Here is a 17,119-nt window from a genome sequence, read left to right as displayed (position 1 = left end):
AAACGAGTTCCCTTGATGGCACAGAACAGCACACTCAACGAAACAGGCTGTGTAAATGCACCAGTAAACCATGCTCTAAACCTTCAACCACGGGTACCCACAGGTCCTTCAAACAACACACTGACAATTAACCAGCCTGGCACGAAAACATCTTCAGCACACTGCAGAAAGATGCAATGACACTTGCATTAAGGCACTACTATGAGGAATAAGAATAAAGCTTTAAAACAACATTTAAGATAGAGTGCTGGGAGCATGCATGGACGGACAGCAGCTAGAGTGGAGGTGGGTGGAGACAAGGCAGCTGACAGGACCTCAAGGGACTGATACATAGAGACAAGGAACGACACCAGACCACAGACTCTGCATGTAGGTAATCTTGACATTCAAGTAGAAATGCAGACCCCAGAACTACTACAGCGCGTCTAGTGTATGAGGATTCAGATGTGATAATTATATTAACCATTTTTAATAAGAATTAATACATTTGAAATACTTATCACTTTTTTGTCTCTTTTGTTCCATTTATTGGGTACCGTCTCTTAGACACTACGAATCTTGTCGAAAGTATTAGTAAATCAGCATCAATAATAGAATGTAATCACTTAATTGAAACCAGCAGAGGTCATTGTCTGTAGTAGTAAAGTGACAAAATGCAACATAAAATTTCCAAATTCCAAATTCTTATCTAGTCAAAGCGGATCTTCACCAGAAAGTAGCATGCACTCATTCTCTGGAATGATAACGGACCATCGGGCTTAATTTGCCACACATGGTCTTAAAGAAGGCCGCGGTGGCAGAGAAAGGAGGAAAACAAAAACAGGGCATTTAATTTAAGTCCATCTAGATTCAATGCTTCATTACAGACAATCTGTGGATCATCTAAACAGGACTCCGGAAACCCACTGCTATTTGACATGAATAAATTAAGACATTGCTTGTGCTTCCAACTCATAACTGACAATATGTAGAAATATTTTTGCAAAATCCAAAGAAAGGCTTTACCACCACTGGGTCAAACAGGTTCGATAACACAGACAATATATATCTTTCAAAACAGCAAGATCTGCCAGTTTGCTCAAGCAGCTACTAAGCAAAGGGTTCAAGTGTACTCCAAGGATGACAACTACTCCAGTGTTGCACCCACAGACAGCAAGAAGCCAACTCTCAATTTGGCACCATTTCAGTCATTCACAAAGCAGATTTCATAGTGCCACTATTTATTAATATTAATCTAAACTAGGCATTGTCTGTTTCATTTAAATATACATTAGGATGTGGAGCATCAACAACAAGAAACTCGAACCTAACAGAGGTGATGCTGTGCAACCAAAGGTCTCCGTAAGTCCATCTGGTACCCACTGTGAAATCTTGCTCAGTATCACGACTGAAGAGGTCAAGTTTCACGATACCAGAACAAAAGAATAGGAAAATATTGAATGGGCAAATCGACTTACCTTGCGCCTGGGAGTTGTAAGCGATGACGGACTTGTGCTGTTCTTGTTCTCCTGAGTAGTCGCAGCCACTGGCGAGTTTCCAGTCAATGGTGACCTTCCAGGAACAGGCGAGCTGTCTACTGATGGAGAACTGGTGGGACTAGCAGATTCTACTTCGACAGGGGAGTCGATCACTTCATCGTTGTCCTTAGAAACCACACTTTCTTCTCTTGACCCCTTTAAAGCGGGTTTTGTAATCATAATGTCCTCCAGAACCACCACTGCCTTCTTCCCCTGAAAGATCAGAGCCTCGTTCTCCTGTGACATTGTTAAACCCTTACCATCTGATAATACATTTGATGAATAGGACATCTGATCCTTGGAATCGCCATTCGTAAAAGCCAACGTATTCAAACTTGGTTCATCAGTTTCCATGGGAACTTCGGAATGGTCATTCTGATTGGACAAATCAGGTTTCAGTGGAATTTTGACCTGCTGTACTGTTCTATTCGATGCCTCTTCCAGTGCATTTACCTCGTTACTGCATCCGTGTGTACTGTTAGAGTCTTCAGTCAAGTCTATGCTAATGGCTGAAAGGTCCAGGAGATCAGTCCTTCGCTTTAGAAACTGATCCAGTGGTCCTTTTCCATTGACTGTTTTTGGTGGTGGGGATATAGTCTCAGGATTTACCTGGCAATCATTCTCAAAACCGTCTATGGATGTGTCAAGCTTTGGAAGATTATTCTGACTAGAAACATGTTGAGAAGGCTTCACTTTTTTCACATCAGATACTCCTTCCAAATTCTCTTTTGGTACAGGGTTCAAACGCTTGAAAGGCAACCGAGCTGTAAAATATAAAACATATCTTGTGTAGAGTGTTTACAGTGATCACTCAAGATCACACCATACCAATCCATTACTTTCAGCTTATACCATTTACTAATTTTAATGGTTAATTAAGGCCTCACCTGGTAATAAAGTTTGAACAAATGAAATATGGGAAAGAAGTATTCATGAGACAACCACATGCATGAGCTTTTTATTTTAATTTTATTTTTTTATCTCAAGGATACTACCTTGTACAAGCTTCTTTCCAGGGGCAGGGGTAGACTTCTTTTCCTTGGATAGCCCAACTAGATAAAGACAGAAATGTGTGTGAATTCAAAAGCAAAATTAACAAAGGCAGTAAAACAATAGTGGAAAATAAAATTAAATAATCACAGAAGTTGTCTTATTGTTAAGATTCACGATTTGACAATTTATTAATTAAAATGGATTTTCATAACATCCCCCGACACCCAAGAAAGTAAAGGCTCTAAGAACCATAAAATTCATCATAACTTAGAACTACATGACATAACTCAAAACAAGAGATTAGAGCAATGATGAACGCTCTGAAACAGAGTGAATGACAAGACTACCATGTGACACCTAATTGCCGCCTCCTTCTCCTTTATAGTGTGAAAGAATGGATAAGGCCCAATTCCCTTCACACAACCACCAACAACAACAAAATGTTTCTGGCCCAACTCACTATGCAGGGCACACTCTAGATGTCATATCTGCACCCATAGGACAAGCCACAGTTATAGACATCTCCCCAGTAAACTAAAGAGAACACAGCATCATCATTTTCAAGATCAACACATCTGTCAACAATACCACTCCAAAAGACACCAAAAATCCTCACCAACCAAACATGTACAGACCATGTAAAAAAAAAAAAAAACTTCATACTCATCTTGAAAAACATCCAATAAATATGTAGCTAACATACGTACACACCCTTCTACATCCAGATCTCCACTGCACCACACAAACACATACCAACAATAAACACATCAAGGGTTGACCACAAAAAGAATACATGAGTTAATGGCATTAAAACAATAGAAACAACTCAACATACTAAAGCGCATGTGGAGATAATCAAGAGATGAAAGACAAAAACATGCCATGCCACTATAACAGAGGCAACAAAAGTGCCATCAGAATCACAGACACCATTACTCTACATGCACAATTGACGCTTGACTGCCCTTATGAAGAATTCCATAAAATGTTACCACACTGCTACATAATGCATCCCATAACACGATAACTGCACCTCGGTGGTCCTCACTCACAACATGGAAACACTTACTACATAGTATCACCCAAAACAAACAAAAAAACAGCACCCTTCCAACCAGGTCAATCCAGAAAGCTGAGAAGCTCCAACTCACTCCTCCTTATCCTTACGAAACTGAAAAAGAAAACCACCCAGTACCAATCCTTTTCTGGCAAGGCTCCCAAGATGTGGAACGCTCTCCCTAGAGTCCTCTGGATGCAACCCCTCCTTCTACTGTTTCAAAAGGGACCTGAAACTCCATCTCCTTAACAAATACTTTCCTGACCAACGTCAACTAAGCTAGACTTCAATAGTCGAGTTGACTCCTCTCTCTCTTGACATTAAAGAACAGTTGGTGACCAGACTGTGTTAGCCACCTTCGTTTGTTTTCTCTCCCTCCCCTGCACTGTTTACCTATTTTTCATGTTGTTTTTTGTTTTGTTTCCGTTTTGCTTCCTTACTGCCTTCCTACTATGTAATGCAATTTCCTTATGTTTTTACAGTGTGTATGTAAAGCGCTCTGATACCTACGGGTCAAGCTAGTGCTATATAAAACGTTTAAAATAAATAAACCACACCCCCACTTTGCACAGTTTGGTACACATGTAGGGAAGCGCTTCAGTGCTCCTAATATGGGTGGTAAACACTATATAAAGGCTGAAGATTAATGTTACTCTTTGTTGCGTCTGTTAGGGAGAGAGTAAAGCGTTGCGGACAGCTGAGACATTAATGAAAGTAAAGAGATTACATACAATAAGGGCCATTTTGCCAGTAACAGTCTGGTCTGAAAGGTAATCTTGTCTATCAAAGGCTCATTACTGATGTGGTTTGAGAGGGCAGGGGAGTGGGACATTTAAAATACGGGGTATAGGTGTCTACTTATGAGAGGGTCGGTACTGATGGGGTAACTTTATTTTTAAAGTTTAAATAGCGCTAGCTTGACCCGTAGGCATCAGAGCGCTTCACATACACACTGTAAAAAACAGAAGGAAATTGCATTACATAGTAGGAAGGCAGTAAGGAAGCAAAACAGAGATAAAAAAAATACAGTGTGAAAAATAAGTAAACAGTGCAGCGGAGGTAGAGAAAACAAACAAAAGGCTCAGTCCAGTCACCAACTATCCTTGAATGTCAAGAGAGAGAGGAGTCAGCTCGGATATTGAAGTCTAGGTTCGTTGACGTTGGTCAGGAAAGTATTTGTTAAGGAGATGGAGTTACAGGTCCCTTTTGAAACAGGAGGAGGAGGGGTTGCATCTGAGGACTTTAGGGAGAGTGTTCCACATCCTGGGAGGGTTGCCAGAAAAAGTTTGTGGAAAGGGTGAGTGGGTTGTTATGGTGAACAAACTGTGTTATGGGAAAGTGACTGCCCCATAATATGAGGAAGGGGTGTTTGGAATATGGGGATATGTTGACGCCGAGGGCCCTGGGTCAGGATGCCTCTCAACATAACATCCTTGGACCAATAGGTGGGGGGGGGTTCAGTCCCCATCAGTCAGGGGCATTTATTAAACAGGCAAGTGATAGCGAAATATAACTGGTGCAACCGGTAATACTACCCCCTGGTTCCAACGTTCCCTCTAGGGGACAGTTGGCCCTCTGTCCAGCTCCTCTCGCGCGCACTTACCTCCCGGACTCCTCCGGGGGCCCCCAGCCGTGACCGCCGGTTCCTCGGAGGTGGGCATGACGCTTCCGGTAGGGTTCCGTTGTCTCTGCCGCTCGGCTGCCCCGGGGTACCCCCTCTATGTCTACTTCCCGATACCCCCTCAGTCCTCCCGGTGAATCTCCTCAGCCGCCTTAACGTATTTGGCGGGAACGTGTGAGGGAATAGCGGCGGACACTGCTGATAGGCTGAACCACGATCACGTGACACCGACTTCACTCTCGCCTGTAACTTCGTCTGGGCCAGAAGTATTGAAGGTCCTTCTACTGAACCCGCCCAATCTCCGAGGAAGGTTGCGATTGGCCTGCGCTACTGTAAACTAAATGTCCATTGGATAATTCTTGAAAGCGTCACTGTCTGTGAAAGTTTTGATTCTGTTCCCAGATTCATGAAATGTCGGGGTGTGTGTGTACAAGGCTACCTAGAATGTTATTTTTTCTGTTATCTTACAGTGAACGAATTTTTGAAGACTTTAATATTGCTCAAGGATATAACTGTATTACAAATATATCGTCATTAAGTATATGTCCGAAATAATTATCAAACCGAAGTCTTTCTAGAAAAGAAATGAAAAACATATTACTATGTAACATAGTAGCAATGGAAGTTTAAACAGTAGCTTTGAAATAAATATTTTCGTGAACACCGATAAATTATATTACCGATTAGAAGCAAAAGAGTAGCTCTGTCAGCGTCCTGTCTTAAGCATGATAACATCAAAGAATCGTCTTCAAATTGGTGCGTTTCATATCTATAATTCAGCGGGACCTTAATTATATCAACCAGGCCTTTAATTTTTCAACTTAGTGGAGTTAAGCCATTAACAGTCACTCCCTTTGCTTGTGACGATATGAACCTCGGTATAACATAATGTTACCTTTATATGTATTTATGTCAGTTATGCTAAAGAATCAAGTTATTATTTATTTTATTTTTTGCTTATTTGACAATTTTTGAGAAACTTGCAGAGTTGAACCTGAAAAGACTTTGTTTAAAAATGGCCTCCGTATTCACGTTCCGGTTTGGTTTGTTATGGGTATGGGACGTAACGTCACGCGGCAACGAGGAGAGCGTGCAGATCGTTCAGCACGTTCTGCGAACGGCAGGCAGCTTACTATGATTGGCTGCTATATGATGACGTATCAAGTGTCATTATTGGTGCACGCCCCAGTGTAAGTGATTAGTGTTTGGCAACAGAGTGTGTTGGAAAGGCTTTCCACAGGCTGCTTGGGTCCCTTCTAGGGTTAGGTGAAGGAAAGGGTGGACAACGATATTTCGAACAGTGTGGTCAGAGCTGGCTTCAGAACTATGTATGTATTCCAGAGGTGTTAGAGCACTGTACAAAATAACTATTATCCATTTCTGATGTATTTACACCACTCACAGATATTGAGTAAAACGTGTGAGCAAGAATGTTGCAATGAAAGGTAGGATCGGTGCAAAGTCAAGTCCAAGAAAGTTGTATACGTGGAGAAGAAGTTACCTAAAATGACTTTCCAATAGGAGGGCTTTCAGAACAGGTTTAACGGTTTTCTAAATGGGTTGTGGCATAAATTGTTTATTTTTAAAGGTTGGGGATTCTAGAAGCAGTCTTTCATTATTCCTTGGCAGTCTACTGCCACCTGTGGTATCCTGTTGCACTAGTATATATATATATATATATAATACTCTGGATACGCCAGGCAGGCCGCATGCAATCGTTGGTACTAAATGACGTACACTGACACAGTACTTCGTTACTGGGCCAAGACCCCGAGCGGTCAAGAGCCCCTTTATTTATACCCTCGGGCGAGCCCACCCTCAGGGTGCGTGAATGCATGTGGCGTGCATGGGCGGGCCGGGTGGCTCCATCACTACATCCCTCCAATCTTTTAGATACAAAGAAAAACCTTTTTGGGTGAATGTTCAGTCCTTCTTTACGCACCACGCAAAGTCTCTTAGTTTCTGGCTAGGAGTTGGGTTTGGCCGGAGACCATACCTCTGGCTCCGGGAGCTCTTGTCTTCTTCCAACCCCTTCCCATCTCTCTCTAACTCAGGCGACGCAGTTCTAGTATTCTGTGATTCTTCCACGGTGGCTGCCGCTCTTCAGGCTTGGTGCTGGCTTGGCTCTGGGCTGTCTGAAACAGTATCTGTGGAGAAAACCCCTCCTTCTTCCTCAAGGTCTTCCGGGGTACAGTCGGCTGACAGTCCTCCCACAACCTTCTTGAACCATGAAGTGTTCCTTGTGACCACGCGGGTCCCTCGCACCGCAGACACCATGGTGCCCTGCACATTGACAACTTCCCATACTTCAGGCTCGTACGGGGTGCAATACTTCCAGCCGGGGTATTGGTCCTTCACCACAACCTGATCTCTAACGCAGATGCACATCAGTTGAGCTCTTCTAGCTTGGCTCGCCTTCTCATTGGACATTTTCCTCCGGCTTTGGGCAGCTTCTTGATCCAGCACTGGGGGAGTCCACGACGGGTCTGCGGGAACATTATCCCTGAGCGCCCTCCTAAACACCAGGTGAGCCGGTGCACACTGGGTGGTGCAGTGTGGGGTTTGACGATATGCACTGAGGAATAGCAGGAGGCACTGCTCGGTATCTTCTCCCTTTTCGGCTCCGATTCGGAGGGCCCGATTCATTGTTCGCATGAACCGTTCTACTTCCCCGTTCGCCTGGGGCCACTGAGGCGTGATCTTCCGGTGTCGGATGCCTCTGGAGGCGAGGTACTCCTGGAATTCTCTTCCCTGGAACGGCGGCCTATTGTCTGACTTCACCTCTGCAGGGAGCCCCATCATGGCGAAGACGCGTTCAATAGCAGTCTTAACATGGTGAAACGCTGTTGATGATACCACTTCCACCACCGGGAATTTTGAGTGGGAGTCGATGAGTACCAGGGTGCTCCGTCCATCCGTAAATGATCCGAAATCTAGACTCACTTTGGACCATGGCTCCCGGAACGGTTCTTCAGTGATCACCGGGTGGGGCTCAGGGTCACCACCCGTGATGTTGCAGGCATGGCATGAGCGAACGACTCCCTCAACCATGGCATCCATCCCAGGGATCCAAACTTTGCTCCTCAGCCTGGCCTTGGTCTTCGAGACTCCTTGATGCCCCTGATGCGCTAGACGGACCACTTCTTCTTGAAGACTCCAGGGGATCACTAGGGTGGTCCCTCGCAGCACGACTCCATGAAGGCCTTCGCTGAGCTCGCTGTGAACTCTCCACACTTGTTGTCTGAACAGCCTTTCCTCTGCTGTCAGTGAGCTGACACCATCCAGGAAAGTACGCCAGTTTCTGTTAGATAGCGTGGTCTTGACCTTGGCAAGGCATCCGTCCGAGTCTGTAGCCTTCTCAATATCTTCCAGCGTGAGCGCGACTGGACATGATACGAGGGAGACCATTGGCAGGGTTGTTGGCCCCTGGGTGGAAGATTACCTCAAAGTGATAGGCCTGTAGCTGAACTGCCCACCTCTTGATCCGGGGAGGGGCGAGTCGAGATGCGCCAGCGAAGAGGGGAACCAGAGGTTTGTGGTCCGTGACCACCCAGAATGCATGCCCATATAAGTAGAGATGGAAGTGCTGGCAGGCCCACTTGATGGCTAGGGCTTCACGCTCTATCTGTGCATACAGCATCTTCGTTGCAGTCAGCGCCTGGCTGGCGTATGCAGTTGGGACCAACTCCTTGGACTCTGTTTCCTGCATCAGGACAGCGCCCAGTCCTACGGGACTCGCATCCACCACAACCTCAGTGCGGCTGTGGGCGGAAGTACGACATTAGTCCTATTTGTATGTTAATCGTAGGGATATCATATTGTCAACAGCATACCATTCAATGGAAGGGAAAGGCAAACGTACAATAAGATTTGATGAAAATTGTCTAGACCCGTCAATTAAACAGTATCGTACAGAGCACAATAACCACTTATAAGCGTTTTTCGAGGCAAAGGGAATTAAATCAATAAAACTTATCAAACAAACATATAAAAAAACATATGAAAAAACATGTATTGGTAAAACTGTGTTGAATTTATTTGCACAAACAAATTTCAGATCATAATTCATATAAAAACATCATTTTTAAAAAAAACATTTCACAATAGACATATAAAAATTTTATGAAAAACACAATAAAAACAAGAAGAATCAAAAAGTTTTTATTGTGTTTTTCATAAAAATTTTATATGTCTATTGTGAAATGTTTTTTTTAAAAATGATGTTTTTATATGAATTATGATCTGAAATTTGTTTGTGTAAATAAATTCAACACAGTTTTACCAATACATGTTTTTTCATATGTTGTTTGATATGTTTGTTTGATAAGTTTTATTGATTTAATTCCCTTTGCCTCGAAAAACGCTTATAAGTGGTTATTGTGCTTTGTACGATACTGTTTAATTGACGGGTCTAGACAATTTTCATCAAATCTTATTGTACGTTTGCCTTTCCCTTCCATTGAATGGTATGCTGTTGACAATATGATATCCCTACGATTAACATACAAATAGGACTACTGTCCACCCTTTCGGGACATCTTGGTCTTTTGACTTCTGTCTTCCCCCCAGTCCCGTATAACTCTGTGTGGGGTCCTCCTTTTTTACTCCGGAAGTACGACATGACTTTGTCATCGATAAGGGCCTCCTTGACAGCCTGAAATGCCAGATCTTCTCTTGCGGACCAGACCCACGGTTGACCCGACTTCATGAGGGCCCGGAGCGGCTCAGACAGGGACGCCAGGTTGGGAATGAATCAGCCACAGTACGTGGCCATCCCGAGGAAACTTTGGACTTCCGTGGCAGATGTTGGTCTCGGGGCCGAACGTATGGCCTTCGCCTTTTTTGGGTCAACACGTAGCCCTTCTCTGGAGAAGATATAGCCAAAGAAATCCACAGACTCCTGATAAAACGAGCACTTGGCTTTGTGTAGAGTGAGTCTGTTGTCTGCCAGCCGTTAAAGCGTGGCTCAGAGGTGTATATGGTGTTCCTCCAGCGTCTTGGAGAATACAAGGATGTCATCACTCAAGTTTATTACACCCTGCAGTCCCGTTAGAGTCTCCCTTATGGCGTTTTGGAATACCTCGGCGGCCGATGATACGCCGAAGCTCAATCTTTTGTAGCAAAGCAGTCTTATGTGTGTGAGGAACGTTGTGATGTTCCTACTGTCAGGGTGGAGCTCTAGCTGATGATAGCCGGCATTGAGGTCGAGTTTTGTGAACCAGTTGGCGCCATTCAGGTCGGCCACAATGTCATCCATTGTTGGTGTGAGATGACGTTCCCTCTTCACGGCCTTGTTAGGCAAGCGCATGTCGACACAGAGTCGGATGGCTCCTGGTTGTTTTGGTTTCGGGGCCACGACCAACGGGGATACCCACAGCGTGGGGCCTGACACCATCTCTATCACCCCCAGGTCCTCCAACTTCTTCAACTACTCCTCCACTTGCAGCCGCAAATGAAATGGCACCCGCCGATGCTTCAAGGCCATGGGCCGGAGCGTCGGATTAATGTGCAGCTTGAACCTCTTCCCTTTCGGGCAACCAAGGCCCTCGAATAGCATGGGAAAGTCTCTGAGCATCTCTCGGGCACGTAGGTCATGTACCTGGTTCACAAAGAACTCTAGCTCCAGGTCCTCCGCTGTGTCACAACTGAGGAGATTGCCTCGTTTTCCTTCAGTGACGTGGAACTTTGTGTTGAGACGATGTCCCTCACTGACAATTTTGACTCCCATGACTCCTCGTAGAGGAAGCGGCTCATTTCCATTGTACGTGTATATCCTTGCTTTGGACGGCAGGAGTGGTGGGCGTGGCGATAGCTTCTCATACTGGTCACTGTCCATCACGTTTACTGACGCTCCAGTGTCTATGAGGGCACACACGGGAGATCCTGCGATGGTGACGGTGCACGCGGGCGGCGCCAAGTTCCTTCACGGCCGACAAAGGATACAAAGAAGACATCGTCGTCATCAGCACCCAAACCTGGCGAGGTATTGTCCATTTGAGCAGCTGGGTCCTCCAGCGACAGTTGCCTCACCGATGTCGAGAGTCCGTGCGAGCCAGGGCATTGCCCCTTCCTCTTCCGCTCCTACAGACTTTGGCAAAGTGGTTACGTTTTCCGCACTGGGAGTACGTTTTTCCTCTTGCGAAGCATCTTCCTGCAGGAGGGTGATCCAGACCACAGTTGCCGCATGTGTTCTTCTGGGGGGGCCGAGAGGATCCTCATGGTTGAGTGGGCCGTCTCTGAATCGCGTCCACTTTCTCTTCTTTGACTACCAGGGGTCGAGGAGTCACACCTTGAATTGTGGGCCGGTTGAGGGTCGCTTCCATTTTGTCCGCACGCGCATTGGACAGCTCGTGGGACCTGGCAAGCACGAGGATTTCATCAAGACTGATGTCTGGCTGGCGCAGTATCAGAAGGGGCAATGTCACGGAAGAACATCCCTGGATGACCTGCGCCCCAATTTATTCCCTCTGGTCGGGCAGTGTGCAGGAGCTTGCCAGCTTTCGTAGACGAGCGTAGAAAACGTCAATAGTCTCAGCTTCCCCTTGACGCTCTTGACGGAGCTTGAAGCATTCGAAGTCGGGGTTTATTTGCGGATCAAAATGTCGGTTCAAGGCCGCCACCGCTGCATTGTAATCATCATCCGGTCCGGTGTTGGGCAGCGTCTCAAATAGCTCGTATAATTCGCCCCCACCATAGCACATGAGGAGCGACCTCTTCACCCTTCCGTTGGTCTCCCACACACCCACGAAGTAGTGATCTAGGCGGCCAATCCAGAACTTCCAGTGGGCCGCAGCAGTGGCGGTATCAGACACTTCACAGAGCGGCGGTAGAGGGGCGGCCATGGCCTGATCGGGCCGAGGATAATCTGACCCGGCAGCCTGTGGAGGCGGTGGTGGCGGCGCCACAGGCACATTCCCTCCTCCATCGGCGTTCTGCATGCTCATGACGTGTCTTTGAGGTGGGCTGGCATGTGTGGCAGGGCAGGCGAGGTGGGTTGCCACCAATGTGTGCAGGTGCAAAGTGTGGGTTTGAGTTACAAATACCCTCACTGTCGTATTTTAGATATCGCGTCTTTTCCACATGTGTCTTTGGGTGATTGAGCCAGGCAGGTAAGTGAAACACTGTTCATGTAGGTAACAGACAGATGGAGGAGCCGTGCTGGGCAGGTATGTGCCTTTTTGTGTTTGGGTGCACTTTATTATTTTTTTCTCCTTTGACCGTTCTCTTTAATAACTGTGTGTTTTCTTCTCAACAGGCCATGCAGAGGCTGGCAGGCGATGAGTGCACCGAGCGGGAGAGGGACACACCCCGCGCAGGCTCCAGCATCGATGCGTCTGGTCGGGGAGGCTCTGCTTGTGCCTGCCGGCCTCGAGCTCCACTGCGTGACTGCGGGAGCGCGGCGCACCGCAGGCCTTGCAAGAGTCAGCGCGAATGCTCGACCACACCAGCGTCGGAGCAGCGTGACTGGCACGCGCACGGGCGTGCTTCAAACAGGGCCGGGCTCACCTTACGAGAACCGAAACCTGTTCCTTCTTCTTCGCTGCCGGCATCACGCGACCCAGGCGTCAAGGCAGGGAACCCGGCACCGCGGGGTGGGCACCCGCTCGATGAGGTGCGCAACGGCACAACCTCCCCCCCACCGGGTGGCGGCTACTTTGCGGGGTGGGCACCTGCCGCAGTAGTGTGTCGGGGCAGCGGGCAGGTCGCACACGCTCCGCCGGGCTGTTTCGCTAGCGGCAGACGCCGCGGCCACAGCACAGGATCAGGCACAGTGAGCACGGCGTGGCAGAGGCATGGGTGAGACCCGCCTCGTCGCCAGTGTGGTATCCTGTTGCATTAGGATAATCCGGATATGCCGGGTAGGCTGCATGCAATCGTGGGTACTAAATGACATACACTGACACAGCACTTCGTTACTGGGCCAAGACCCGAGCGGTCAAGAGCCCCTTTATTTATACCCTGGGGGGAGCCCGCCCTCGGGGTACGTGAATGCATGTGGCGTGCGTGGACAGGCCGGGTGGCTCCGTCACTACACCACCAAATGTCGTTATCTTGGCGGCTAGGTATCATGAAGTGGAAGCGTGCAGGTCTGTGTGAGTGATGCAGGCCATTTTATATGAAGCACTGTCTTCAGTGGGAAGCCAGCAAAGTGTTAAAGTACTGGTAAGATGTGGCCATCCCATTTTGGCTTCAAACAAAGCATGCTGCCACATGTAGAACTGCTGTCAGTGGAGTAAGATGAAGTTTGGGAAGACCTGGCAGAAGAGAGATGCAGTAGTACATTCTTGACAGCAACAGTGGTTACACAAGTTTTGTAATCTGGAATGAAGTGTTGAGTTACCCCGAATAAAACGCACTTTCCAACTTCGTGATCAGATCGAATTGTTAATGAGGGTGGATCACCAGTGACCGTTCAATATATTTCACTTTAGCTTTAGTCGCCTTCACATTGAAGATGTTCCTCTTGTACAAATATCTTGCAGTTCTGAGACAGGCTAGGTTGGTAATGGACTGTAACCGTTTCCATTTCTTGTCCACCAATCAAAGGGAAGTCCTTTCCTCATTAAGACCCTTATTAAACTAGGGAGCCAATAGTTTTTAGTCTCTTTGTTTTGCACTTGATTAGTTCCAGATCATCAGGCAGGTACAATATACTGTCAAGATAGTGGGTGGTTGAGTGGTTAATATCTGTGTCAGGACAGATTGGAGAGAGTAGATTTAGTCTCTGATGCCAAACAATATGAGGTTATATTTTCAGTAAAACACACAAGATGATCGACGGAATGTTGCACATTGGCAAAACATTCACCCCCAGTCACAGATCTGGGTTTAATCCATCTTTATTTTGCTCATCACGCCACCCCAGTTCAGACATGGCCATATGCAAATCAGTCTTGACCCTGTGCCTCATGGGAACAGTCAAGCCCGAACTGCCAAGCCATGTCTTCCCTGGACCGGAATCAAGCATTCTCGGACCGGTTTCTGGCTATCAGCCATCATCAGCCAGGATAGCTTGACTCCAGTGGCGTAGTGAGCACAGGACCGACGTCTGGGCATACCCTTCCCACATAGGGAGAACAGCAAAACACACCAGATGATGGACAGAATGTTGCACATTGGCAAAACCTTCACCCCCAGTCACAGATCTGGGTTTAATCCATCGTTATTTTGCTCACCACGCCACCCCAGTTCAGACATGGCCATATGCAAACCAGTCTTGACCCTGTGCCTCATGGGAACAGTCCAGCCTGAACTGCCAAGCCTTGTCTTCCCTGGACCGAAATCAATTGACATATGAGCTATATTTTGTGAGTATGCACTGGATGACATAACTGACCTTCCTTGTTCTGTGTTTATGTCATCCCTTCCAGATTCCAATAGCCTTGGCGGGACCCCGTGCTCGCACACTGACTAGTGGGGGTAGACACCACTCACCTTTACCATGTAGTGTAGATAGTTTTTTGCCCTGGTCCTGATGAAATGCACTGTATCCTTTTGAACAAATTGCATGAAACATGTTGACCACTAATATAGAGTAGGATCCTGCTCTCCTGGACCCTTAAGCCAGAGAGCAGCCGCTCTTTCTGTTTTTAGCAAGGTGGGTTACCACTCTATTAAAATTCCACTGTGGACAACCTAACCTTTTGTAACCACCTACACACATCTACACCATACCCTCCCTTCCCTAGGGCCCTCACACCCACAGCACCATACGGCAGGAACAAAAGATCTCCGCTAAAGAGCCCCTTTATGGGTGCCCGTCGGGTATTGCACCGCCGACCCGATGAGGAGCGAGCCCATATGATGAAGCATGACACCTAGCTTGCTGGGTGTGTTAGGACTCTAGTTCCAACAAGGAGGATTCCCCTCCTCTGTGCCTTCACTCACTTGGTTTCATCTGTCAGACTTTCTAACACTGGGGAACTGCGTACTCTCGTATTTTTCTCAGCGGGCACACCAAAGGCATTCCAAAGGCAAGCCTGTCCGTGCATGAACTGCACCCAGCACCACGGACCCTTCCACCGATACAACGCCGGCACCTCCTCGCCCTCAACACTGGATGCCACGCCTCTTGCCACCTTGCATCACCAAAGGACACCCAGGGACCCTTCTCCTGCTACAGTTACACCATGACCCACCTCTGCACTCCAGCATCCCCACCCGTCCCATCAACCAACAGCGGATCCAACTGGCTCAGCTGCATCCTCCTCAATGTGCGCTCCCTCAACAAACATGCCAGAGACCTTCTAGACTCTGTTTCTCCCGACATCGCCTTCCTCACAGATACCTGGACAAACCCCAGCTCCAGCTCAGACATCGCCACCGTCATTCCAAATGGTTACAAGATCACCTGTAAAGACTGCGCCAACCGACCAGGAGGAAGTATCGCAGTTGTCCACAAAAACAGCCACACCACCGAACTGCCCTGGACCGACCACCACTGCGTGCACTTCGCCATCACCAAACCCATTGTACACCACTGAAGCTGGAACAAGGTCACAGAGGAGCAGCTAACTGCCTCCCTCAGCACCACCACACCACCATCCGATGTTAAAAGTTAAGCTGCAAACGTCAACATTATCGGCGCCATCTTGCTCTCCTTGAACCCATTCGTGCACGTAAGCGGCAGCCATTTTGAGCACCATGGCCTCCTTGCCCCTCGCTGATAGCCAGCGCGTCTCTCTCTCTCTCTCTCTCAACCTCGCAAGCATTCCCCCGCACGCTGACAACCCCCCCCCCACTCTCACATGCCCTGAGTCATAAACCCCTCTTCAGCGCGACTCTGCCTCAGAACCCCATCCTGTTCCCAGCGCGACACCTCCCTTCATTCCTTTCATGGTCCCAGGCCCTTTGATACAAACCCCCTTTCCTGTGTGCCCGTTTGTCTTCCTCTTTCCCAGGCCGACACCTAGCTCTGCCGATACTGTTTACTGCCCCTCCCCGTACAGTAGAAAGCTTCCCTCATCAAAGGACCCCCGAGTTGATCAAAGCCCCCACCCTATGAGATCCGATCAAACCCCCACATTCCGTGAATCGGCGGAATGTCCAGCTGCGCGATAATCATCACCTGTTGTGACCGGGGTGGGGACTTCAACTGTAAATGTGTGTGGGAACGGGCCTGTAGGGGAGATTCAGAGGATGTCCTTTCATACTTCAAAGCATTACAAGACTGTGTTACCTGCAATAAAATTCATTTAACTGTGTATAAGAGGCCAGGCCTCAGAGATGCGGTTAGAGCACCTCGTGACGATACTTGCTGTCCGAACTGATGTGTTCTCCTCCGGAGAGAATAAAACCTTTGTTTCCTGCCTTCCAGTCTCCAGCGCCTGCCTCTTCATTGGTTAATATCTTGTGGGTATAAGAGGCGACACCGCCGGGCAATACTTAAGGATCTCTTATTCTGGTTGGTAGCCTGACCTTTTTAACAATTGGCGTCCCAAACGTGGGGCCCATCAGTGACTCGTGGATCCAGTGGGAGAGGTCCTGACGACAGAGTGAACGACTGCAACGATCGGGGAGTGCACCTGTCCGATAGACCCTCGTCTGACAGCCGATCATCCGAACTTCACTGGTTCCGAACAGACCTCTCTCGAGTGATCTACGGTCCTGACTGGGAACCATCAGGAGTGCCGCGAGGATTACGAAGAAAAGAGGACGATCGGGCGCTGGATTCGGAAGACAAGAAACTGTCCATGCGGTCCGGGTAAGGTCGTGTAAACACGACGAATTGCGAAATAATTATTTGAATTGTTTAGAAAATACTAGTATTACTCTTTGTTAATTTATTTGGAGATCCACTGTCCGCAAACGGAGAAACAACAGGCTCTCTCTTTGCAAACAGTGGAGGATAGGTAATACAACCGTTGCACCTATCTTTCTCCCCCACTGATTAATTATTTGAAACTGAACTATTGTTCGCAGACTGTTTTC

General features: G+C 47.5%; 1 protein-coding gene across 2 annotated transcripts in view; it reads right to left on the bottom strand.

Annotated features, from left to right (window-relative positions):
- The window catches only part of CHAF1A (chromatin assembly factor 1 subunit A), a 156,913-nt gene extending 151,520 nt beyond the window's left edge, over window positions 1-5,393 (bottom strand). For both annotated transcript variants that reach the window (XM_078671038.1, XM_078671039.1), the window contains exons 1-3: window positions 5,171-5,393; window positions 2,513-2,569; window positions 1,458-2,281 (exon numbers count right to left, since the gene is read on the bottom strand). In XM_078671038.1, coding sequence (XP_078527164.1) covers window positions 1,458-2,281; window positions 2,513-2,569; window positions 5,171-5,228 — 939 coding nt within the window. In that variant the 5' untranslated portion in view covers window positions 5,229-5,393. The remainder of the gene's footprint in view (window positions 1-1,457; window positions 2,282-2,512; window positions 2,570-5,170) is intronic.
- Window positions 5,394-17,119: the final 11,726 nt, after the last annotated feature.

This window comes from Lissotriton helveticus, chromosome 12, assembly GCF_964261635.1.
Source record: "Lissotriton helveticus chromosome 12, aLisHel1.1, whole genome shotgun sequence".
NCBI lineage: Eukaryota > Metazoa > Chordata > Amphibia > Caudata > Salamandridae > Lissotriton > Lissotriton helveticus.
This window is presented reverse-complemented; position numbering and strand designations above follow the sequence as displayed.